This window comes from Aulonocara sp. 'chitande type north' Nkhata Bay, linkage group LG6 (genome assembly GCF_057382095.1).
Source record: "Aulonocara sp. 'chitande type north' Nkhata Bay isolate Kocher_YH1m ecotype deep benthic linkage group LG6, A_spYH_male_GT1.1, whole genome shotgun sequence".
NCBI lineage: Eukaryota > Metazoa > Chordata > Actinopteri > Cichliformes > Cichlidae > Aulonocara > Aulonocara sp. 'chitande type north' Nkhata Bay.
In genome coordinates, this window is record NC_141349.1 from 43,351,798 (window position 1) to 43,374,594 (window position 22,797).

A 22,797-nucleotide genomic window follows, 5' to 3' on the forward strand; every position below is an offset into this window, starting at 1 on the left:
TAAACTCCCACGAGCAACACTGACCTCTGTCCCCTTTTGGGCCTCTGTAAACGTCATGTCCAGGAAGGCCTCGCTCACCTGTGTCCACACACACAAAAAACACATCTTAAGATTATAAACTGATGCGTTAAATGTTCTGACACTACCAATGAAGTCCATGATTTCCTTTTACTGCACCTCTCTCTCCTTTCAGTCCTGGAAATCCCCTCTCCCCCTTCTGGCCTGGTCTCCCAGGTGGTCCCACGATGGCTCCATGACCTGTGGAGAACACACTCGGTGGTTAAAACACATCCACATTCTGCTGTACCATGCTGCTGCTATATGTTCTTTACTTTTTATATATTCCACTAAATCAGAAACGTTGGTGTCAGAACCAAACAGTCTGCTGTAACCTGGTGGACCCGGAGGTCCCGGTGGCCCCGGGGGTCCCTGGATGACACGTTCAGTGTCACGGAGGAGACCACGAGCTGCAAACAGACCGAGAAGAAGTGTTAACCAGCAGTCCTTTCAGACGTGCTTTATTTTGGCCCGATAGGACAGTCACTCACATTTGATGTATTCTACCAGATCTGTGGCGTTTCCATGGGAATGAAGCCAGTGGCTGTATCCTGGATGACCTGGGGGTCCTGGGGGTCCTGGAGGGCCTTGAAAGACATGTCTGTACTCCCTCATAATGTCCCGCACTACACCATGAGCTGCAGATCAAAGGAAACAGGGTGATACAAATGTCACGATTTAAGAGTGTTTAGCATTGTTTATTTAAAAACGTCCAGCAGGGGGCAGCACCTCTGGATACAAAACAAAGCCTCACACATTAAACTAGCATTTTAAAGCTTCAACACAAGAGTCCACAAATCCGCCAGTAGTATCACAGTGGACACACCATTGTTTATGGGCTGTCTGTATCTCCCGAGGTAGAGCAGCTCATCTACTAATCAAGTTGGTGGTTTGATCCCAGTCTGCATGCCAAATATCCGTGGGAATGATATTAACCCCATGTTGCTCTCTGATGCATCCATTAGAGTGTGAATGTTAGATATAAGTGTTGTATTAAGTACTTTGAGTGATCAGAGTAGAAAAAAGTATATAAGAACAGTCCATTTACCATTTTATATACATAACCGTGCACTTCAGTGTCAGTTATAAAGGAAACCAAAGGTCAGGTTGACTTACATTTTAAGTATTCCACCACATCCATGACATTTTGTTGGGAACTAACCAATCGGGCCTCTCCAGGCATTCCTGGAGGTCCTGGAGGTCCTTGAACCACGCGCTCAGAGTGGCTCATGGCATCATGGAGCAGACCGTGGGCTGCATGATTTAAGAAAATGTGTTTAAACAGATTCAGTCTGAAGTCAATCATATTTTTTATAAAGCGTGGCGGCCACCTACATTTGATGTAATCAGTTACTTTGAGAGCCATACTGGAGTAGTCGTCAGGCAAACCTGGCTCTCCCTTGTGTCCTGGGGGTCCAGGAGGACCTGGTGGACCAGGAATTCCAAACATGGCGGCACTCGCATCATCACCTGGAGGAAAACACAGCACAGTCTAAGTTCATTAAACTGTAGCCTCTTCTCTACCCACGAGTCTCTGTAACAGCTGTCACCATCTATTCCCCACAAAGACGTAGAACCAAAGAATATCTGGATTTTAAATGGGCGAAGCATTGCTTTAAACTCACTCTTGGTATATTCTTGTAGTTCAGCTTTGAGTGTGTCTCTGTTGAGATGGTCAGCAAAAGTAACCAACCCACTGATTGGTCCAGGGGGTCCCTCAGGTCCAGGGGGTCCCTCAGGTCCAGGGGGTCCGGGTGGGCCTGGAGGACCTTTGAAAGCAACATCTGTAGGAGGGCAGTGGAGAAGAGGACCAACAGTGAGACGCAGTTTCTCTCTTTGAGAAGGTGGAGTGAAAGATTTCTGTCAAACTCACTTTGCAGGTAGTCACGAATGTCTGAGCTGATGTATTTAAAAAATCCAGGTGGACCAGGTGGACCTTCCGGGCCAGGTGGACCTTGTGAGCCAGGGATACCCGGGGGACCAGGAGGCCCCTGAGGGCCAACTAAAGTCTGATACCCATCTAGTTGGATAATATATTTATTGGATTAATAATGGTACTAAATCACGGTGAACTTGAGGTATCTTAAAATCGACCCACTCAGCTGGGTTCTGGCTGTGGGTCAACATTGTTTCACCCAGACCAAACCATCTGGTCTAACTGCAGAGATTTGTGATGCTTCTTACCTGGTAAAAAGTTTCCAGGAAAACCAGGAGCTCCAGGTGGTCCGGGAGGTCCAGGAGGTCCAGGGACAGCAAGCGCCTCCCTCTCTGCAGAGAGACCAGGATTATAGTCAGACACAACAGAGGACCTTTTTGGTAGGTCGCCTGTAAGACTGTCACACCTACCAGACATCAAACTCAGGACACGTTCAGCCACCTCCTGTGTGTTAAAGCTGTAGCTGCCATAGCCTGGAGCTCCTGGAGGTCCCTGTGGACCCGGAGGACCAGCAATGTATCGCCTCACGTCCTCTCCTGGAAACAAATGATAGGATTCATCACTTTTGGATTCTCATGAAACAATTTTGAATTTCTTTCATTGTAGCAGATGTTGCCTGTGTAGCAGAGACTTACTCTGTAAGAGGCTGATCATGTCACTGAGAGAGACGGAGCCAGGAGGACCCGGAGGACCAGGAGGGCCTGGGGTCCCGTCATAACCTCTGCCTGAACCTGAAACAGCAACAGTTACGGACCTTCACTCACACGTCTTGTGTACCATCCTGTGGAGCATTATCATGTGATTGACCATACTGTGGATGTAGGCCATGACTCTGCTGGCGACATCATCAACCAGCCCGTCCACTGCATGTCCAGGTGTGCCTGGTGTCCCCGGAGGCCCAGGACGCCCAGGAGGTCCAACGAAGTACTCTCTGATGCCACCACCTGATGTCAAAGCACATTTATTCAACATTTTTATCCATGTGTAGATACCAAGTTGAAATACCAGGTTCAAACATAGTTGCAAGCAGCGACAAAGTAGAATGAAAGCTACAAGCAGCCATACAGTTCAGCAGGGCGCCATGTCCAAAGCGAGGCTGAAAGCACCTTTTGCTTTTCGCAGCACCTCCCAGTGTTCAGGTGATGCTCATGAGGGGGCGACAAGTCCAAGATCGTGGATTGGAAAATATTTAAACTCAAAGAATAACAAAGTGGACACATGACAACTGACAGCTGATGGTACAACTTTTCATGTCTTGGTCTTTAAAGAATTATTTTTTAATTATTGCTGCATCCTTTTTAGTTGCACGATGTTTTGTGCCATCTTAAAATGTGATTCAAGTATATGTACCAAATTGGAATTTGACAAATACTTCCAATTTTCCCAACTTTGTGGCTGATTTATGTTAGCTGTGATGGATGAGGACATTAAAAAAAGGAAAAATCTAAACCCTAACATCTGCGAGGCTTGGCCTGAAGATCATCTATCCCAGTTTTATCCCAACTGTGACCTTTGAATTTTTCTTTAATCCCGAATTTCATTTCATTGGATGCTTTAAAATCAACACGATCCAAGGATTCCAAGTTTCGTCATTTGTATAAAGCAGTTCAAAATTACATGCATAAACACAAGTCCAATTCTAGTCCATAGGTGGCGCTGGAGTGCTTGAGGCGCAGATGTGAAGCTTGGTGGAAAAAAAAACCACACACAAAAAAACAAAATCAGGAACTTTTTGCCAAATTTGTTAATGTTTTAGTGTCTGCCATGGACTCCAGAGGGAGCTTCAAAGAAGAAGAATTTGATGGAGATGTATAAGAAAAGGGAGAAGCAGCGTGCCTGCGCAGCTTTGCCAGTGCACAGCTTACTCTTAAGGAATTCTGCAATGCACGGGGTCAAACCAAGTGATCCCGATCCAGGACAATCTCTTCCAGGTGGACCGGGCGGTCCAGGTAGGCCTGGGGGGCAAGGATTGAGCAAGCTACCTGGTGCGATAACACGAATTCCCAGAATGTCATTTACATGCAGACAATAAGCTCAAATATCAGTTTAAAAATATTTGCTAATGACAAGAACATCCACATCTTCAAACGCTGGCCGAGCAGTGACACCGACTTCTATACAGCCACAAGTTGTATAGTGTGCTGAACACTTTACAACCACAGGAGTCGCCCCCTGTTGGTTGTTCAAAGGAAAGCATGTTTGAAACAGTTTAAGTAACATTTCTAATAATCTAACACTGTCAAACTCACACTGGGAAGGCTTTAAAGAAAGAAAAAGGATCAAACTAGATACAGAGCAACTAATGCCCGAGGGTTCGGAAAATTTGGGTTTGGTGTGCTAGCAGCAGCTAATCAGGCAGAGACGAATAGGCTGTAAATGAAGGCTTTCCTTTAATTATTCTACACCACCCTGGGACAAATTACTTCCAATAATGTAAAACTGTGAGACTTTGAAGATACATCACAGATATAGCATATGTGAGGGATGACTTTACCTGCGGAGACTCCTGGAGGTCCTGGATCTCCCGTAACACCTGTGAAAGGAAACATAAATCAAATTAAAGTAAATTAGAGCCTTTTCTGAGTTGGAAGCACACGGACAGAAAGAAGAACCAATGTGCAAACATGAAAAGATAATGTCGGAAAGCTCAATAAGCTCAGAAATGATTTGAATTTACCTTTAGGTCCCGGTGGCCCGTCTGGACCTGGTGGGCCTTGAGTTCCAGGCTGACCTGGGAAACCTGCAATGAAAACCATTCAAATCCAATCATAGCTCGACTGTTTGTTACTGACCCCAGAAATACCTCAGGGGCACCTGAACACATTGAGACAGTAAAAGGTTCCTGACATACCAACACCAGGGTCTCCAGGGCTTCCTGGAAGGCCTGGTTGTCCTGGTTCACCTGGAAGAGCCACCATTACATTTAGACTGTCTGTGAAAACCTGGAGTTTCTAAAGTACGACGCAGTTTCCTCACCTTGGTACCCTTGTGGTCCTGGGTCACCTAAGACGAAAGAATTATAGAAAACATTCAAACTTCAACACTGGCCAGTTAATTTTCAAAAATATTCAATCGTCAATATTCATCTGGTCCTCTGCACCTACCCTGTGACCCTTTCTGCCCCGGGGGTCCTGGAGGTCCGGGTGGTCCAGCAAAGAAGGTTTCTGAGATACAAAGTAAAGTGCACCAAATGCCATGCAAAGACACCAGAGGACAGTGTGTTTGTGTGAAATTAGTTTTCTTTTACCAACCTGATGTCGGCACAAAGCTCCCAGGTGCTCCTTTCTCGCCTGGAGGTCCAGGTTCGCCGATACCTGTGAGGACACAGATCGGTTTAAGATGGAGAAAAATATTCTGATGCTGCCAAAATCATCTTTTATGCTGATCATCTATTTATTTATCTTTGTGTCCGTGGAGAAGAATACTTATTTACCTGGCTCTCCAGGAGGACCTCTGGGTCCTGGGGGACCCTCTTTAGACTCACCTGAATGAAAGTAACATTTGCATAATCGCGAGTTTAATTTAAGCCACAATGTTTGACATATTTGTGTTACATATAGCTCTAAACGTACCAGGAGGACCCTGAGGACCAGGTACTCCAGGAGGTCCTGGAGGTCCTTGTGGACCACGAGATCCAACCACTGAGGAAGTGTCTGCTAGGTAAGAAAACACCGAGGACGTGTTAATATAATATGTTTTTGCTGAAACCAGTAGTGGATTTGGTGAAACTAAAGCTGTACCGCTCACCTGGCTCCCCCTTCTGCCCCCTCTCTCCCTTTTCTCCTCGCTCTCCCTTAGATCCTAAATGATTTTATCACAGGAAAAAATCAGTCCACATTTTTATTCCATCCAGATGCTTCGCATTGGACAAGATGGCAGATTTACCTGGTTGTCCTGGGATACCAGCAGGGCCAATTGGACCCGACAGACCAGGTGATCCAGCAGGACCTGGAGGTCCAGCTGGTCCTGGAGGTCCAGGGATGGCCACAGTATCAGAGCCAACTATACACAAAAAGATAAACCAAAACCAAGTAAAGCTTTTCAAGCCCAAAAATGAACGACATGTAGCGAGTGTAACAAATCCTGCTGTTCTTACCTGGAGAAATGACTTTACCAGGTGTTCCTGGTTCACCTGAAACACAGCGTTAGGCTTCATCAAGCACCTATGCAGTCTAGACATATATCAACGCCTCCACCAGCTTTTGAGAAAACCACTCTTTAGTGTTTCATACATTTTAATAAGTAACAGTATTTATTAATGTCTTTGAGTTTTTTAGGGGAACTTTGGCTCCAGTTTTGTTCATCAGCGTAGCCTCACATGCTTTAAGGTTAAGAGCTCCAGATCTTCTGCCCTGTTGGTCCAAACTTTTTTCATTTTCATAGGAAATAAATAAACTGACTAGAAAGAAAAGACGACATCACCTTTACCACCAGGCTGGCCTGGGATTCCTGCAATACCTGAACAACAGATCACAAAAGCAAAACATGATCATTTAAATATGTACATTTGAATCTGTACCTTAGTTTTTGTATATTATCATACCTGGGGGTCCCTGCAGCCCAGGGGGGCCTGAGGAAAAAAGTGTTATTGTAAGGCGTGAGAGAGATTGAGGTTTTTATCTCAGGTTAGTCAGATAACATTAAACCGAACATGTAACCAGTAGCAGCAGAGGACTTTTGGTGGACAGGCATTTGATACCTGGGGGACCGGCATCTCCAGGAACTCCAGGTGGTCCTCTGGCACCAGGAAGTCCTACTGAACCTGGGTCACCTACAGTTTATACACAGATGTTTTATACCATTTACAACACTGTGTTCTGTAGTTATTCAGTGTTTGTCCAAACTTCTCACCTGCAATTCCTTTAGATCCCTTTAATCCTGGAGGTCCTTGAGGTCCAGGCTGTCCGGGTTCACCTAAAAATAAAGGGTTGAGGTTTGAAGATGACATTTTTAAGTCTCACTAGTTATTTCTTGCTTCGTCTTGTAATAGAATAACCTCAACCCAACATACATATGTACTGCTAGCCTGCATTGGCTGACAACGTGGCGCGTCCTTACTAGAGATGGCACGATACCACTTTTTTATGTCCGATACCGATACCGATATCATAAATTTGGATATCTGCCGATACCGATATGAATCCGATATAGTGTTTTTTAATCAACAAAACTGTTTTTTTTAAATATCTTGCTGCATTTTGTATAAGTTCATACTCAAGTTTAAAACAACAACTACACTAAAGCTATTCTGTTATACCTGTATGCAAAAAAAAATATTTCATAGTTCAGCAATACTGATCAATCTAATAAACTTAAACCTACACCATCCTCCCTATTTTGGTATTTTAAAGAGTACTTAGCATAAATATTAAGCAGCCTAACTAATAGGGTTCCAACTCCCAGCAACAACAAAAATAAATAAATAAAAAATAGGGAACCACCCCTCACGCTCCACCTCATGATGCTTAATCGACGTAACCAACCTTAATTTGATGCAGTGTGAAAAAAAAAATGCACAGAAATCAATTATTTTTCAAGAAATATTAAATAGATTCAACATCTTTCTTCAACAAAATTGCAGACTGCACAGATGGTACCTTCCCAAAGGAAAAAGTACTATAGCTGACTAGGGTATATATATTAGACTTAATAGTTACTATATACAGTAATGGACTTCTATTTATTTTGCATCAAATTAAAACTTTGGGTGTCAGATAATTATTTATTAAAAGCTAGACATTTTAAATGAGAATAAGAAAGAAAAGTATGTCTTTGTGCCCCCTTTTCCCTGTTAATGCCCTATCGGCCCCCCTGGCTAAACTTTGCTAGATCCGCCCCTGCACAGTTACCAGCGTCAGCTACGTAGAAAAAGATCCTCGAGTAGAAAGTAATATTAAATAAATTCTAACAACAGCTGATCAAGCTTAAACGTGCTGCTGTTGTTCAGCCGCTGGTTTCCTCTTTCTGGTGCAAAGTGGGCCAAAAGCAAACTAGAGACACGGACTCGCGACAGAAAAGCCGATCAGCTGATCGTTAAGCAGTTTCATGATTGAAGTAGCAGCAAGAAGAGGCAGTCGCTCCATATATCGTTTGTTAAGCTTAATGCAGGAATGCTTTACAAACATTCAGAGATGGACTTACACACTTGCTTTACTTCTCTCGGGATAACTTTGTCGGAGATGAAATGCCGGGTTGCTAGCGAAGCTCCACATGCTATCCAGACCACCGACAGGTCCGCATGCCACAGCCGCTCTATCACGTGATGCATACTGCTCCGACTGCTAACGTTCTGAGGTGAGTTACGGCGTGTTGCAAGTTTTGTGAGGTGCTTTCGTGATATTTAATGGATCGGATTACATTTTTTATTTTTCTCCGATATCCGATCCAGTAATTTAGGTCAGTATCGGACCGATACCGATACGTAATATCGGATCGGTCCATCTCTAGTCCTTACACACTTTTGGTAACTTTTATCTCTACAAGCCAAACATGGCGAAATATCAGCATTCAAAATGACTGTATTTCAGTTATTGTTAAAGATGCAGAGTGAATCTGGGAGGGGCTAAAATCTAAAACTAAACTGCCCCCTTCTGCCGACAGAGTCTTTTTACCCTTTAGCTGTAAAAGGTTGATGGGATTGTCAGCCTGCCAGCAGGCGGGCATTGTGGAGACCAGAGTTTACGATAACTAGAGAGGTCTGAATCCTGGTGACCTTGACCTCAAGGTCAGAGGTCAATGTGCCTGATAATCTCGTAGGATTTTCAAATATTTAATATTAGTTATGTGCTGGTGGCCACAGCAGAGAGGCCATGTGAGTGAACTCTTCATGTGCAACAGAAGGACTGCGTGGCCTTTGTGGATCACAGACGTGTGCTGAGACACACCTGCCGGTCCACGTGGTCCCCTCTCTCCGTGGTCTCCTTTGGTTCCCGGCAGCCCAGGTGTTCCTCGCTCCCCTGCGTCACAGACAGTGGAAGAAGGTGGGGTGATCAGAGAGTTGTACAAAGTGGATAAAAGCTTATCCGTTCAGCAACTCAGTGCATTCAGGTACATGGACATGAGCTGCTGAAGATCAAACGGAGCACCAGAAGTGAGGAAAAAAGGGGATTCGAGTGATTTGGATCATGCCAGGGCTGATTGATAGGAAGGCACCAACTCAGAGAACTGCTCGTTAAAACTGAGCTATGCATGAACGCACAACAATCGGATCAAAGCTTCAGGCTGCTGTTGGTGATGTAGCCGTGTGGGGATATTTTCTGGGCACCTTAGTACCAGCTGAGCTCGCCACAGTGTAGCTGAGTATTGTTACTGAGCCTTTATGACCATAGCACCTGCATGGTGCTATCATCTTAACATGGACCAATATGTTAGTGAGACAAAGGATTTAAGCAGCAAAAAGGAGTCCAGCCAGGTATGAGCAAGGTGTATCTAATAAAGTGGCCACTGAATGTACACACGGTCTATGGATTTTGGGTAATATTGTCACAACACACTTAGAAGTGTCAGCATCCCAGTTTATACACAAGTCTAAAAAACCGAAGAGAAAGCGTCTACCTTTGGTTCCTGGAAGCCCCGCCTCCCCCTGGAATCCCTTTGATCCAGGAGCACCTGGATACATTTTGACAGATTTAATGAAGAAAAGGCCGTTGGTCGACACAAATCAACACTTTTAATATAGATGTGAAACTGAGTCTTTACCAGGACTTCCTGCGGCACCCGGCTCTCCTGTGGCACCTAAAGCAGACAAGAAAAACATGCTTGTAGCTGCTAATTAGCATTTAACCTAAAACCTGCTAAATAACATTTTGATTCTTTGAATCTAAACTATCTGGTTTGATCATCACAAGCTTAACTTTACCTTTTGGACCTGCAGGTCCAGCAATACCAGCGGGACCCGGTCGTCCTGGCTCACCCTGGAATCCTTTCAAAGCCAAAATACAATCAGTAAATCCTCTCATGTATTTAGCTCGCTGACTTACTTGTATAGTTTCAAACCTCTGTCTCCTTTGGCTCCAAAGCCAGGTGATCCAGGTTCTCCTCGAGGGCCCACCGGTCCTTCCCGACCCCTCTGACCTTGTGGTCCCTCAGCACCTGGTTCACCTGAGCAAAGAAGAGGAGGAGTCAGGGCTTTTTTTCCTTTTAGTGTTGTCTTTACAAAAGTTATTAAATATTAATTATTAAATATACCTGCACTTCCCTTTGGTCCCCTTGGTCCTTCCAAACCTGGGTGCCCGATCTGCCCAGGAAGACCTAAAGCAGACAGACATCAAAGAAGAGGTTTGTCGGCTCACCGGGGAGGAAACAAACACATTAGTTCTGAGGCTTACCTGGAGGGCCAGACGTTCCTATATCACCTGCAACAAAACAAGTGTCAGCAGCTAGTTCCACATATTACACCGTTATTATGTGTAGCTAGAAGTACTCCTCACCTTTTTGTCCTAATGGCCCTGGGTCACCTGTAATGCAGAAGCCGAGACGATAAATACAAACAAAACATGAATTTCTAAACGATTTTTAAATGATTTCAAACCTTTAGGGCCCGGCTCTCCTCTCTCTCCTTTCAGTGAGTATGCCAGAGTTTCTAAACCCAAATAAAGTTTTCAGTATTTGTTAAATGTCCAGAAATGGTTGAAGACAGCTGATCGGTGCGTTACATTTTCACACCTCTTACAGATCCTGAGCGGAGCTCATCCCTGACCAGCTGCTGTATGAGTCTTTCCAGGGTGGCCCTGTCCTGGACCAGGCTGTTTCCCGTGCCTCCGCCTTTGCCAGCACCATCCAGGTTGAGCCCGTTGTCGGAGTCGATGAGGGTTGAAGCGGCGTTCTTCTCGATGTATGTGGATTCCACCCGCTCGGAGATTTTGTTGCCAGAAGACGTCAAGTGACTGACTGACGCGGATCTGGTGATGGCTTCCAGAACGTCCACGCGGCCTTTCAGGCGTCTGACTTCTTCACCTGTGAGACAAGACGCAGGCTGGCAGGTAAACCTGTGCAGATCACTCTCACAGACCCCTGTGATGGTGAAGTCTTTCCATCTTACCCAAAGCAATGAGTCCAAAAAGGACGCTGAAGAGGAGCAACAGGCTGAGCAGGAGGCCCAGGAGCCACTGCCACCAGCTGCAGCAGGAGCACAAGCCAAAACTGGACTGTTTCATGTCTTTTATATGGATGTCTGAGAAATAAACAGATTCATGTTGTTTAGTCATATTGGATCTATTTTTACATACAAGATAAAAATAAACCTGCATTCTTCTTTAACGGCCAGCAGGGGGCGACTGTTGCAAAAATGAGCCAGATTTTTACAAAAGTCCGGTTTCGTGATTTCAATTCAAATCAGTTTTATTTATACAGAAAGAAATCACAACAACAGTTGCCTCAAGGTGCTTTTATTGTAAGGCAGACCCTACAATCATACCATCATGCAGCCCCGATCAAAAGTTTAAGATCGTAACAAGGTTCCAAGTAGAGCGTCAACGTGCAACAAGAGGAAATGAGAGCGAGAAAAAACTTTTTTTCTAGCCATTTATTGAAAACAGCGTTTAAACTGAAACAGGCTGTTTTACACCTGTAAAACCTGTAAACCCCCCAAAACAGAAATCAAACATGAACTCAGTCATGAGCAGCTCCACTGTTATTGATGATCACTTCAAACATTCGTTGTGGCTTCTTGATTCAAGCGTTTCCATGAGGTGAGGGGGAACAGACGGCTGCACAAACACATCTACTGTCTGGAACTGTTGTCCATTTCTGTAAACCTCCCCTGCCATCCATCCTGAAAGTTCTCAGTTGGATTTAGATCAGAGGAACACGCAGGATGGTCCAAGAGAGTGATGTTACTCTCCTGTGGGCACCGTGACCCTGCTGCTGCAGTTCAACAACCCGACCATGTTCTAAAAGCTAACGTTTGTTTGGCTTTGCCACCAGAACGTCACGGCAGTGTGACTACCTGACCGAAAATGACAATGAATCCACATTTTGCAACAGCCTGTTTCAGTTTAAGCGTTATTTTCAATAAATCGCTCAGAAAATGTTTTGCGTCACTCCCATTTCTTCTTGTTGGATGTTGAAGCTCTACCTGCAACCTTGTTAAGATCCAACTGTGCAAAATATGATTTTTCTCATTTTTCAAGTGGTCCCCGCTGGCGACAGCGGGAAGGAAAAACTCCCTTTTAAGAGGAAGAAACCTCACCCAGGCTCAGGGAGGGGCGGGGCCATCTGCTACGACCGTTTGAGGTGAGGGGATGAAGACAGGACAAAGGTTTGCTCACATGTGAGCGTGATTCCTGAGAGTCTGAGAGCCTGCAGGCTTCACTGTTCAGCTCAAGAGGCTGCTGCTCACGACGTTAAAGCTGCTGTTTAGTTGATACGATTTTTCCTTTTGGCTTATTTATTAAAACATAATTAATCAACTTCAGATGGCCTAGGAGACCTCCACACAGACCCAGGCTAGCAGTTCCCAGTGCACATGTAAAGTGTTTCACTTTGTAGCTAACAGCTGACGATGTGTGGGTAACATCACACCCTAAATATGTCAGAATATCTAAATCTGCAGGAGTTTATTAAGACTGTTAACATACCTGCATAGGTGGCTTTGTCTTTAGTCCCAGCTTTCAGGGTCGAAGCTACGGCAGAAACAGAGATGACATTAATAAGTGCAAACCTGGCGTATAACCTGTGTGACAGTTATCCGGCCTACATTCTGTTGCTCTGTCCACTGTGCTGAAGGATTTCAGTTTCTCAGTCTTCAGGGTGTCATCAGAGAACAAAGCTGCAACACATCAATGACCCCTGATCAAGAAGCAGATCTTCAGGACCATTAAAGTAATAATATAATATATATAATATTATAATAATAATATATCTACAAGAGCCAAACACAGCTGTGCTCTAGACCTTCAAATTTAACTCCAAATAATAAAGCTCAGATTTTCAGTTTGTGTTACCGGGTAAACTGGCAGGTGCAGCAGACATGAACTGCTTCCCGGTGTCTTTGGCCACGACGAGCCGCTCTGTCGGCTTGATTGGAGCGTTCTCCTTCTCCGTGAGCACAAACTTAAAGTCTTTCCCCGAGGCCTCGTCACCGGTGGGGCTGCTGGGTCTCACTGTCAGACACAGACAGCGGGACATTCGTGTCAGTGATGACCTGTGCCTAATTAAACATCTTAAATCTTTTTCATAGCCAGCAGCTGGAGCGTTATCTTCATGTCCTCACCTGTGCTCGTTCCAGACACGTTCTTCTGCACGCCGTAAACTGTGAGGAGACAGGAACACGTCCTCATTAAACAGGGAGAGGGCAAAGCTGTGAGCTAATGTGTGCGGGTGCTTTTTAATGTCACGTCTAGGAGGTGAAGTGGGACAGACTGGATAAAGGATCAGTGCTTCACCTATGTGTGTGTTGGCTGCAGTGGGAGAAAAGGCAGTGGGAGTGGTCAGGTTATTCTGCACGCCGTACACTGGAGCTGAAACAGAGTCAAACAGCGTCGTTATCCGGTGACAGCGTGAAGCTCAGCATTGAACGCTGCGCTGTGACACGGCAGGAAAAGGCTCACCGGAGCTGCCGTTCTGCGCCGGAGACGGGCCGCCGCTCACAGACGGAGAGCCGAGTGTCAGGTTGTTCTGAGCTCCTGTACGTGACAGAACAGCCGCATTAGTCTTATCATCATTATCTGCCACCGACGGCAAAGAAAAGGCTTCAGAGGCCTGCACGGGTCTACAGCAGAAACATGCAGTGCAGGGCGAACTGAGGGAGAACATCACAGGACTCTGTTACTGCCAGAGGAAACGATGATACCTCCGTTCATCTATAGCAGGGACACGCATGCAGCATGTAACATATGCAGTGTTTTAATGCCCAGCAGCTTTATCTATCCATGTCTTCAGTAAACAAAGGTTTACAAAGGGTTGCTGTGGCTTATTTTTCCCTTTGTTGTCTTTGTTTCCTTGCATCACAGTATTGTGGTTAAAATCATCTTCATCATCTTCCTTTATAGGTTTGTAAAGTCTTCAGCGTTTTCTTTTTGTTTGAGGTGAATTTAAAATGACGTCTCTGAATATGTTCAATATTTAAGACGATTTTATATTAAAACATTTATAAAATAAAAACAAGCTTTTATAGATTTTTCTTTTCAGAAACTGCCCCACGGTTTGTTTATAAACAGTGTTTACACAAACATTGTTTTTTATTAAAGGAAACAAAGTCTTCTGTTTGAATGGTGAAACTTTTCGTCTTTCTTCACCAAAGTAAACGAACCTTTTCTCTATGCTGCTGTGCTACAAACACAGATCAGATCTGAAGCTTAAGTTGAACCTTGCGACCTGTCTGCATCACCACGGTAACGAGCTGATCTGGAGCAGGATTTTGAAATTGTGCGGATTCATGTTTATTTTTATTTACTGTTGCTGAAGGAAAACAGCAGAGGATCCATACAGAGCGTGAAGCAGAAAGTTTGGCCTAACAAACAAAGTTCGCGACCTCCATCCTCTCTGAGGCAAACACAAACCCTCCTGTCACCGACCTGGCTGGTAGAGGCTGCTCAGGTTGCTGTGGTTGGGGTTGCACATGTAGCTGCTCACAGACGAGCCACTCCACAGGCTGCCGTACTGATCTAAGAGGGAAGAAAGAGGAGATATTCATCCACTCACCTCCTCCTCACATGGCAGACATGTTTGGGCCTAACTGGGCCTCCTTTCAGCACTCATTGCTCAGTCGCAGCTCTGACAAAGGTTGCATGAACTCGATGTGATCTCGATGTCACACCTGACAAATATAAGCTGGACCTGTTGGTTGAGTCCAGCAGTTAGATGCATCCTGGATCAATCTTCTCAATCCAGGATGGTTGTTGCCCGTCTACAGCTTGTGTGTAGAGGTGGGCAACTCCTGAGGTCCACCTCTGCATCATCTCAGAGTTTAAATTGCTACACGAGTGACATGTGAGGCCTTTAAAGTGACCGAACCTGCACCGGAGCTGTCAGGCAGGGTCCTCGGGTCCACGCTGGCCTTCTTGGGGATGGGCAGCGTGTTGTTAGGGGACTGGGTGGGGCTGATGCCGGTGGAGCGGTTTCCTCTCAGCAGGCGCTTCACGTCGTCCAGCTCCGTCCCTGAAGCACAGGAACCGGTGCATTTGGACCAAACTGATGGATGAATGCTTTACGGTCTGGATGTGTGATGGAGGGCGATACTCACAGCTTCCTGTAGGAGAAGCGCTCTGCAGCCGGACTCTGATCTCACTCTCTGAAAGCAACCCGAACTAATCAGTTGACCTTTAACCTGATACCTTTAGATTAAAACAAAACGGTGCCGTGCTTCATTTTTATTGATCATGTGGTTTCAGCGTGTCACCTCGGCTCTGAGCTCTCCCTCTAGTGACAGAAGTGGATGGTGCGCTTGAACTGCCTGTAAAAACACAACGTCCAAAAATCTGTTATAGTGCACGTGTAAACTTTTAATCTGAAATTCAAGCATAAACTCACCATAATCCTTCCTGTTGTACTCTGGAGAGGAGTTTGGACTCGAGCTCTCTGAAACATAAAATTAAAGAACTAATTATTAGAAAGCTGGACATCCTGTTCCACAGGGGGCGCTATCGAGACGTCCAGCATGAACGAGAACCTGAAGAGTCCAAACATAGATATTTTATATTCTTTTGTTTTCCTGGAAATGTCCATCATGGTTCAGTAGACGTGTTTTAGACAATAGTTGAAGCTCAGTTTCTTCTTTACAGTTTGAGCTGATGTAAACTCGTTTCTGTGAGTGAAGGTCATCGCAGCAGCCCGAGCAGCAGAGGGAGCTGCATCACCACAACCAGCCGTGGAAGCTTCTGCTGGGCTTTAACTACAACTATGAATACAGAAACACCGACACTGCAGTTCCTCAAATGGCCACTTGAGGCCTCCGGTCTCGATGGAGGTTCCAGGTTTCCGAACAAGCTTAGAGGTTCAGTTTTTTTACCTCTAACATCTGGATACTGACGTGCTAATCGTTTTCCGGTTGACTTCAGCTGCATCTTTTTAATCTAACTGATGCAATAGCATCTAAATATACTCACTTCATGCTTGCAGTGAACAAAATGCTCTGCCAATGACTTATTTCAGCTGGACAAACAATTAATATGTTCACGAAGATAAAATAAAAAGTCTTCGGAGCTTAAAGAGAAAGTGACCGGACGTCTTTGAGTTTGTTGAAGATGTTTCACCTCTAACCCGAGAAGCTCGTTCGGTTAGAATAAATGTGATAGTTTGATTCTTTCTAGTAGATGATGTAAACAATTATTTTAGCTGTTTAGCTTCATTGACTCGAGGATTAGCCTGCCAGCGCCCCCTGCTGCAACTCAGACCAAACTGCAGCCAGTTAATGTGTGAAGGTTGAACCTTCGATGATTCAGGCTGTTTATGACTTTAGCTGATTTCTGTGATTTTTTATTAAAAACATTAATTTCATTAAAGTGATTTAACATGTTTACTACGACTCGTCATGTTTTCTACAGGAACTGGTCGATTCCTGAAAAATGTCTGCTTTTACTTTTTTGGCGCTGATTGTAATTTGCTGGTTCTGATTCCATAATTAAGCATCTTATTTTTTCACGTCTCTCAGTAACATAAAGCTGGCTTATTACTGCTTATTGACCTTTGACCCTCACCGTCAAAGGCCTCTGACAGCGCTGCAGCCATGGTGGTGATGCTCTTCCTCTCCTTTGAAGCAGGTGAAGAAGTGAACACGGAGGAGGAGGAGGAGGAGCCCCTCTTCGCCTCCCCTGATCTTCCTGAGCTGTAGCCGGGTTTGTTCACGGTGGAAACTGTCACAGCGCCCAAACCTCCGTCCCTTTTCGCCCCCTCTCTGCCACCGCTTCCTGCACTGTAGGACATGTTTGAGGAGCCGGCAGCAGCCCTGAACTCTTCACCCGACGCCTCCCAAGCCTCTGAAACCAGAGACCCTCCGCCTGAAGATGCAGCAGAGGAAGCTCCTACAGAGGTGGTGCTGATTCCCTTGCTGGATGTGGTCGCTCCAGAGCCTCCTGGTGCAGCTCCACCACCTGACCCACTGACACCCAGTGATGGACCACCTGAAGGCAAAGAGACTGCAGACAAACAGCTTAGTTAAAACCAAATGAATATTTTTCCTTCTTTAATCTTTGTTTTTCTTGTCATCGGTTCAGTAATTTATCAAACTGTCTGCCTGCCGCGACCGAGCCAGGCGAGGACTGCAAGACCGAACTGGCAGAGTTCATATTTGACCTTTAATTTAAAAAAGAAGAAAAGTAACAACATTCCTCAGATGATCCTCCGCTTGCCTCTCTGTGTCTCAGCATGCTTTATGACTGTGAGCCCTGCAGCCTCAGGTGTGACTTATGCCAGGCACACAGCAGGTGCTGCCCACAGTCGTCTCCATTTCTATTATCAATGATAAGCTGTCAGCTGCCAGCCTGTGCCAGGAACCACACGAGACAGAAACACAGCGGCATCACTCTCAGTACAGAGCAGGTGCCAGTTATGAAGACCTGTCATCTGAACACCTTTCAGGTCTTTCTTTAGTTTCACAGCTCGCAGTCGTGCTGCTGTGGTTCAGCTTCATGTTCTTCATTTCAACGCATCGCCAGAAAACACTGAAGAGAGCAAAGTGAAGCGTTTAGCTTCAGCAGCACAACACTGACGTGGCAGCAGCTACACAGGCTCTGTTCTGCAGGTACGACTCCAAGAACAAACATGATGATTCCCGAGGCTCAGGTTTGGATTTGGATGAGTCGAGAGCTTCTGTGTTGGCAGCTGTGGTGCAATGAGAGGATCCAACCTTGCCAGACGTTCAGGTTTATCCTTCAGCTGGTTGATCTTTGAATGTTAAACAACGTTAAAGATGTGGTTGTAAATTTCTGTCTCCTAAATCTTCAGTCTGGTTCAGTTCCAGCCGGAGACGCGAGCCTCCTGTGGGCTTCTGTCACAGGGCTCCGGTTTAAAACCCACGTGAGCCGCGCAAATCTTGTTCACTGAAAGTCTGCAAAGTTGATTTTGGTGAACCGAACAAACTTTCTGTGGTTTCCTGGATGACTGATCATCGACACACTGACCGAGAGCTGACTCTCCTTTGTCATTTGTGGCCACTTGGACATAAACGAGACAACAAACAACATTTAGTTTCTTCATAGGAAGTTTTTGATTTAACACTTTTACATGTTCAAGTTTCCACTGCAAAAATAAAGGAAAACGATGATGAATGTGCTGAAGCAAAGAGTGGATACAGACTCAAAACCAATAAAAACATGTAATGATGATAAATGTGTGATAACTACAGGATACAAATGTTTTTCTTACTCGTTTGTCTCCAAGTGGAGAGAAAAATGATTCAGAAAACAACTTTATTCCTGTAACCTAATGATGATTAATGTGTTTGATGTGATTTGTTTCGTCTCCATGAATAATGTCTCTGGAGTTATTGATTGATATCCACATGAAAGTAAAAACATCTAAACTTACTTGGCGACGTCAGCCGAACAGTCTTTGGTGGTTTTCTGAAGACTGTGAAGAAATATTTAGTCGTTAATACGTCGTCTCTGATGCTCTCACAGGATTTTCCACCATGTTTCCCAAACTCCTGACAGCCTTTAACGTGCATTCACATTCAGTCCAAACATGATTTATTCTCAGCTGTGATTCGATTAAACCGAGTTTCTTTTAACCAACATTTCAGAACAAACCTCTCTGGTCTTACCTTTGTTTACGACGCCTCCGCCTGAGCCGACCGTCCTCTCCGCCGTCGACCTGTCCATCCAACGCTAACTGCTGCAACAACACACATGCTGCTGCAGTCAGTCCACAACAAAGCAGCTCTCGTATTGTGTGAGAGATGAAAGAGCGCGACTCGTAAAAAGCCTGATTTTCTTACAGTGAAGTGGACTTTGCTGCACGCCCGAGGCCGTGTTTGCACACCGATATGTCTCTGAGCTCGTGTTTCTCTCCTTTGTGTCTCTGGTGGAAAAAGCTCTTTAGAATGATTGAAAGCTCTGCAGAAAGGACGCAGCTCTTTGTTCTCCTGATAAATGTGGCTTTGCTTTTAACAGATGGGACGAATGTAGAAAAACAATCCTCAGCAAAACTGAAGCAGGTCTGAGGTTTTACTGGTGAACTGGGAGGTGGCATCAAAGGTTTTCCAACAGTCCAACAAATGGACTGAAAACACCTGAATTCTCCTCAACTGAAATTATTTAAAGGCTTCCAGCATCAATGCTGAAAACAAACCACTGTGGCCCATCCGTCATCTGATGGAGGGAGAAGAACCGAGGACTGAGGCAAAAGTTTAAAGTCTACAGAAACCACAAAGGAAGGCACAGGGATGAGACTCTTCATACAGAGAAAAGAAGGGAGGGAGCTCGGAGAAGAGCCGTGAGACAAACAGTCAGGGAACCAAAGACAGGAAGTTGACTTGAGGAAGAGCGACTACTAAGACAGGAAGTGAAACCTGGAGGACACAATCCCTGACAGCATCATCAAAACTAAAGCATAACCTCACTGAGGACCAGAGATGCGTTACTGTAATCCGATTACTTTTTTCAAGTAACTTGACCAACAGTGCTGAGGTCTCAGGACTGCGAGTCAGTGTGTCGTGTTTAAGAGATGTTCACTGAAGTTAAAGACGGGTCGGGCTGTACTTTTACACGACGGCGCCCTGAGTCAGCGTAACCTTGGAGACGAGTGCAGAGAGCCTTTAACCTCCTAAGACCCGAACTCTCCATGCATGCATTTTTAATTTCTCTTCATCAGACTGGGACCTGATGAAGAGGATTTCAGGCCCTTGTAGAGCAAAATGTAGTATTTGATGTGATGTCCACATATGTGGACGCCAGGTCCTAGGACGGGACGCCACCTCACGTGACACGGAGGCACACATACAGCCCACTGTGACCTTCAGTGGGTCAGACTGGGGAAAATCCACTTCCTGTCAGTGTAAAGTAGGTTATCTGCACATTTAGTCCCCAAGATATCACAATACAAGAAAAGGAAGGGCCAACAGTACGTCTCAGTTTTTATTCTGCTTCGCGAACAAGTCCAGAATTCCTTCTTTACGTGTCTTGATGCTGCTCAGACATCCAGGTGAGGAAACGCCAGAAAGTCGATTCTGTTCATCTCAACGTAACCAAGTCAAAGCTGAAGGAGTGACTGAGCTGAGTGAACAAATGTCTCTCTCAGTGAAAACGTCCAGATGAACAGAGTCGCCTTCCTGGCCGTCGTCCTGCATGTTTCCAAAGCCAACTTTGTGACAGTTTAAATAAAGGTTACACGGAGCTGCTGCGCCCTGCTGTGGAACAAAGTGGTATTACAGAAAAGTCCAGCCTTTGTTTATCTCTTCCACACGCCAACATAAAGTCATTGTTTCTTCAGGTTTTTAAAACACAAGAATTACAAACAGCTTTAAAGACATAAAAATACTACCTCGAGGCTTTGGTGTAAAAACGTTTTTAAAGCACCTCATATTCATCCTGTGAGTTTCAAAACATTTAAAAATACTCCGACTGTGACGGGACGTTCACAGGATCACACGTAGGAAACTCTGGGTCATTTGAAGAGAAGCAGAATCAACATGTACGACCTTTATATACCTTTTAAAATAATCCACTTTGGTTGCTTCCTTGTTCTTCTGAACCCACATTTTTAAAATCTCCAGGTTCATTAAACCCTAAACTGAATTATGAAGCACCGCTGATAGTTTTTTCTTCCCAATCTTGAAATGTAAACATTGAAGGTTTTATTAGAGAAAAACATATTTAGAGACGGTCTATTAGGAACACCTGGACTGATTAACTCATCACTGCTGCGATTTTTTTATCATCAACTCAAAAACATCTTTAAATTCAGACCCAAAACAAACAGCCTCTGTGGGTCAGAGATGCTCAGAGAACTTTGAGTTTTAGAGCTTTTAAAGGACATTTTAACTTCTGCCTATCTGAAAATAACATCCTTAGCAGCCTCGTCACTGAGATCGCGCTGTCAGCTTTCATTCTCTGGTTGTGTCTGAGCATTAAAACTTATTTGGCTTCATTTAGGAAACGACAGAGTTCAGGATGAAACAAACGCTTTCACAGCAGTCACCCTGCAAAGACAACATCTGATACCCTCATGGCGCCGACACCTCACTTCCTCGTAGGCCTTAAAGAAGGAAAAGTTAAAAAATGGTGCCCTCAAGTGTTTTTGTCACTAATGCCAAAACCTGGTGCCTCCAGCTCAGCTGATGTGTGAAGCTGATTGGAAAACAATGTTTCAGTGATGCCAGAGAAAGTGACGGGCTAGTCCGAACAGGAGCTTCTGTAAACGGCTGCTGGATGTCTGAGTGCTGCTCAGCCCTCTCAGCACCAGCCTTCTGCAAACCCAGACCAACATGATGCTAAACCGCTGGACCGGAGGGAGATGTTTCCACTGCTTCAGATGACTGGGCATCTTTTTGGAAATAAATGATCCTGATATAACAGGAGAATCTATTAACGGGGCAGAGTGTAACTCACACTCCCCCCAAAACCTCCTGCAAAGGCTGCACATGTGTCCCTGCACAGTTTAACAGCTCAGTGCTGGCAAACACACGAGATTCAAATCTGCTCATAACAAGAACCTGATCACACTTGGACAGTGATGCCACAGTGATGCCACATGAACACATGAAACTCTTCAAACACTACATGTATTTAAACATTGTGATTCTTCTTGTTTTTGTAGTACACAGAGAGTCTGAGCTTCCCCTCAAACATTCACTAAAGTTTAAAAAGTTATTTTTCACTTTCTAACAAACCTTACAGCTTAAAAAGAATATTTCCGTCACAGGCTGGTACTCTGATCAGGAACACACGGGTCAACCAGCAGCTTTACTCACACCAGCCTCAGTCTCACCTGAAATGAAGCAGATGAAGATGAAGCTTTACTTTACCTCTCAGCTCGTTTGCGCTAAACCAGTGCGTCTCATCCTCCTCAGCACAAATAAAGAAGACGTGGAGTCCAGGTGCTGAAGGGGAGCGATGTGCATGCATGCGTGTGTCTGGAGAGTTTATGTATTAGCTTTGTGTGACTCACAGCTTCATCCGACAAGTTCCAACAAAGTCAAACGTGCTTTCATTTCAGCGCCTGACAGCCCGCCGCGGGCAACGGGAATCAAAGTTTTACACACTCGCACGAGAGCCGCTCAACAACATGCTGCACAAATACACTACGAACGCACTGACTTACAGCTGCGATTAAACCTGTTTGTGGCGAACAGACTGAAAGTTTTTATGTTGGATTAAATAAAACAAAAATTCTTCTCCGTATAAGTGCTCGTGCATGCGTTTACGTGCTCGTGCACGTGCAGCGGGCCTTACAGCTGCAGTGAAGCCTCCCGACTCTTTTTACTCTCAGTGAAGCAGAGAAACGCAGCTCACAACATGATCTCCACCAGTTCACACCAGGAATTATGAGAAACTTTCACGCACTTTTCATTTTTGTGTATATGCTTGTAGGCCACTTTATTAGGTACACCTTGCTGGTACCAGGTTGGACCCTCCTTGAAAAGCCTCTTCAGTCCTTCGTGGCACAAACTCACTGAGTGCTGCAAACATTCCTCTGACACGTTGATCCATGTTGACATGATACCATCACACAGATATACATGATGTGAAGCTGTCGTTCCACCTCTGTGGACTGTGGAGGCCGTCTGAGCACAGCAAACTCATCGTGAGGTTCCAGAAACCGTCTGAGGTGCTGTGAGATGTGTGCGCCGTCCTGGAAGCAGCCAGCAGAGGATGCTACACCGTGGCCACGGTCAGCAACAACACTCGGGTAGGTCGTGCTGTTAAAAC

General features: G+C 45.1%; 1 protein-coding gene across 7 annotated transcripts in view; it reads right to left on the reverse strand.

Moving 5' to 3' along the window:
* LOC147328606 (uncharacterized) overlaps positions 1 to 22,196 on the reverse strand; it is a 23,664-nt gene extending 1,468 nt beyond the window's left edge. The window contains exons 1-54 of one of the 7 annotated variants that reach the window (XM_086297099.1): positions 21,894 to 22,196; positions 18,867 to 18,949; positions 18,693 to 18,760; positions 18,458 to 18,499; positions 16,630 to 17,067; positions 15,464 to 15,511; positions 15,333 to 15,386; positions 15,177 to 15,224; positions 14,948 to 15,091; positions 14,509 to 14,598; positions 13,543 to 13,617; positions 13,378 to 13,452; positions 13,206 to 13,244; positions 12,937 to 13,095; positions 12,690 to 12,761; positions 12,571 to 12,615; positions 11,034 to 11,165; positions 10,658 to 10,948; positions 10,524 to 10,574; positions 10,423 to 10,449; positions 10,321 to 10,347; positions 10,181 to 10,243; positions 9,989 to 10,093; positions 9,852 to 9,914; positions 9,692 to 9,727; positions 9,548 to 9,601; positions 8,878 to 8,949; positions 6,845 to 6,907; positions 6,693 to 6,764; positions 6,537 to 6,563; positions 6,416 to 6,451; positions 6,090 to 6,125; positions 5,879 to 5,995; positions 5,741 to 5,794; positions 5,566 to 5,649; positions 5,427 to 5,477; positions 5,245 to 5,307; positions 5,098 to 5,157; positions 4,970 to 4,996; positions 4,845 to 4,895; positions 4,671 to 4,733; positions 4,488 to 4,526; positions 2,806 to 2,937; positions 2,629 to 2,724; positions 2,404 to 2,529; positions 2,242 to 2,325; positions 1,931 to 2,077; positions 1,683 to 1,841; positions 1,393 to 1,527; positions 1,174 to 1,311; positions 549 to 695; positions 333 to 467; positions 178 to 258; positions 25 to 78 (exon numbers count right to left, since the gene is read on the reverse strand). In XM_086297099.1, coding sequence (XP_086153225.1) covers positions 25 to 78; positions 178 to 258; positions 333 to 467; positions 549 to 695; positions 1,174 to 1,311; positions 1,393 to 1,527; positions 1,683 to 1,841; positions 1,931 to 2,077; positions 2,242 to 2,325; positions 2,404 to 2,529; positions 2,629 to 2,724; positions 2,806 to 2,937; positions 4,488 to 4,526; positions 4,671 to 4,733; positions 4,845 to 4,895; positions 4,970 to 4,996; positions 5,098 to 5,157; positions 5,245 to 5,307; positions 5,427 to 5,477; positions 5,566 to 5,649; positions 5,741 to 5,794; positions 5,879 to 5,995; positions 6,090 to 6,125; positions 6,416 to 6,451; positions 6,537 to 6,563; positions 6,693 to 6,764; positions 6,845 to 6,907; positions 8,878 to 8,949; positions 9,548 to 9,601; positions 9,692 to 9,727; positions 9,852 to 9,914; positions 9,989 to 10,093; positions 10,181 to 10,243; positions 10,321 to 10,347; positions 10,423 to 10,449; positions 10,524 to 10,574; positions 10,658 to 10,948; positions 11,034 to 11,165; positions 12,571 to 12,615; positions 12,690 to 12,761; positions 12,937 to 13,095; positions 13,206 to 13,244; positions 13,378 to 13,452; positions 13,543 to 13,617; positions 14,509 to 14,598; positions 14,948 to 15,091; positions 15,177 to 15,224; positions 15,333 to 15,386; positions 15,464 to 15,511; positions 16,630 to 17,067; positions 18,458 to 18,499; positions 18,693 to 18,750 — 4,585 coding nt within the window. In that variant the 5' untranslated portion in view covers positions 18,751 to 18,760; positions 18,867 to 18,949; positions 21,894 to 22,196. Of the gene's footprint in view, positions 1 to 24; positions 79 to 177; positions 259 to 332; positions 468 to 548; positions 696 to 1,173; positions 1,312 to 1,392; positions 1,528 to 1,682; positions 1,842 to 1,930; positions 2,078 to 2,241; positions 2,326 to 2,403; positions 2,530 to 2,628; positions 2,725 to 2,805; positions 2,938 to 3,858; positions 3,976 to 4,487; positions 4,527 to 4,670; positions 4,734 to 4,844; positions 4,896 to 4,969; positions 4,997 to 5,097; positions 5,158 to 5,244; positions 5,308 to 5,426; positions 5,478 to 5,565; positions 5,650 to 5,740; positions 5,795 to 5,878; positions 5,996 to 6,089; positions 6,126 to 6,415; positions 6,452 to 6,536; positions 6,564 to 6,692; positions 6,765 to 6,844; positions 6,908 to 8,877; positions 8,950 to 9,547; positions 9,602 to 9,691; positions 9,728 to 9,851; positions 9,915 to 9,988; positions 10,094 to 10,180; positions 10,244 to 10,320; positions 10,348 to 10,422; positions 10,450 to 10,523; positions 10,575 to 10,657; positions 10,949 to 11,033; positions 11,166 to 12,570; positions 12,616 to 12,689; positions 12,762 to 12,936; positions 13,096 to 13,205; positions 13,245 to 13,377; positions 13,453 to 13,542; positions 13,618 to 14,508; positions 14,599 to 14,947; positions 15,092 to 15,176; positions 15,225 to 15,332; positions 15,387 to 15,463; positions 15,512 to 16,629; positions 17,068 to 18,457; positions 18,500 to 18,692; positions 18,764 to 18,866; positions 21,857 to 21,893 lie in introns of those variants that run through there. The other 6 variants (XM_086297102.1, XM_086297098.1, XM_086297104.1 and 3 more) reach the window with 6 other exon arrangements.
* Positions 22,197 to 22,797: the final 601 nt, after the last annotated feature.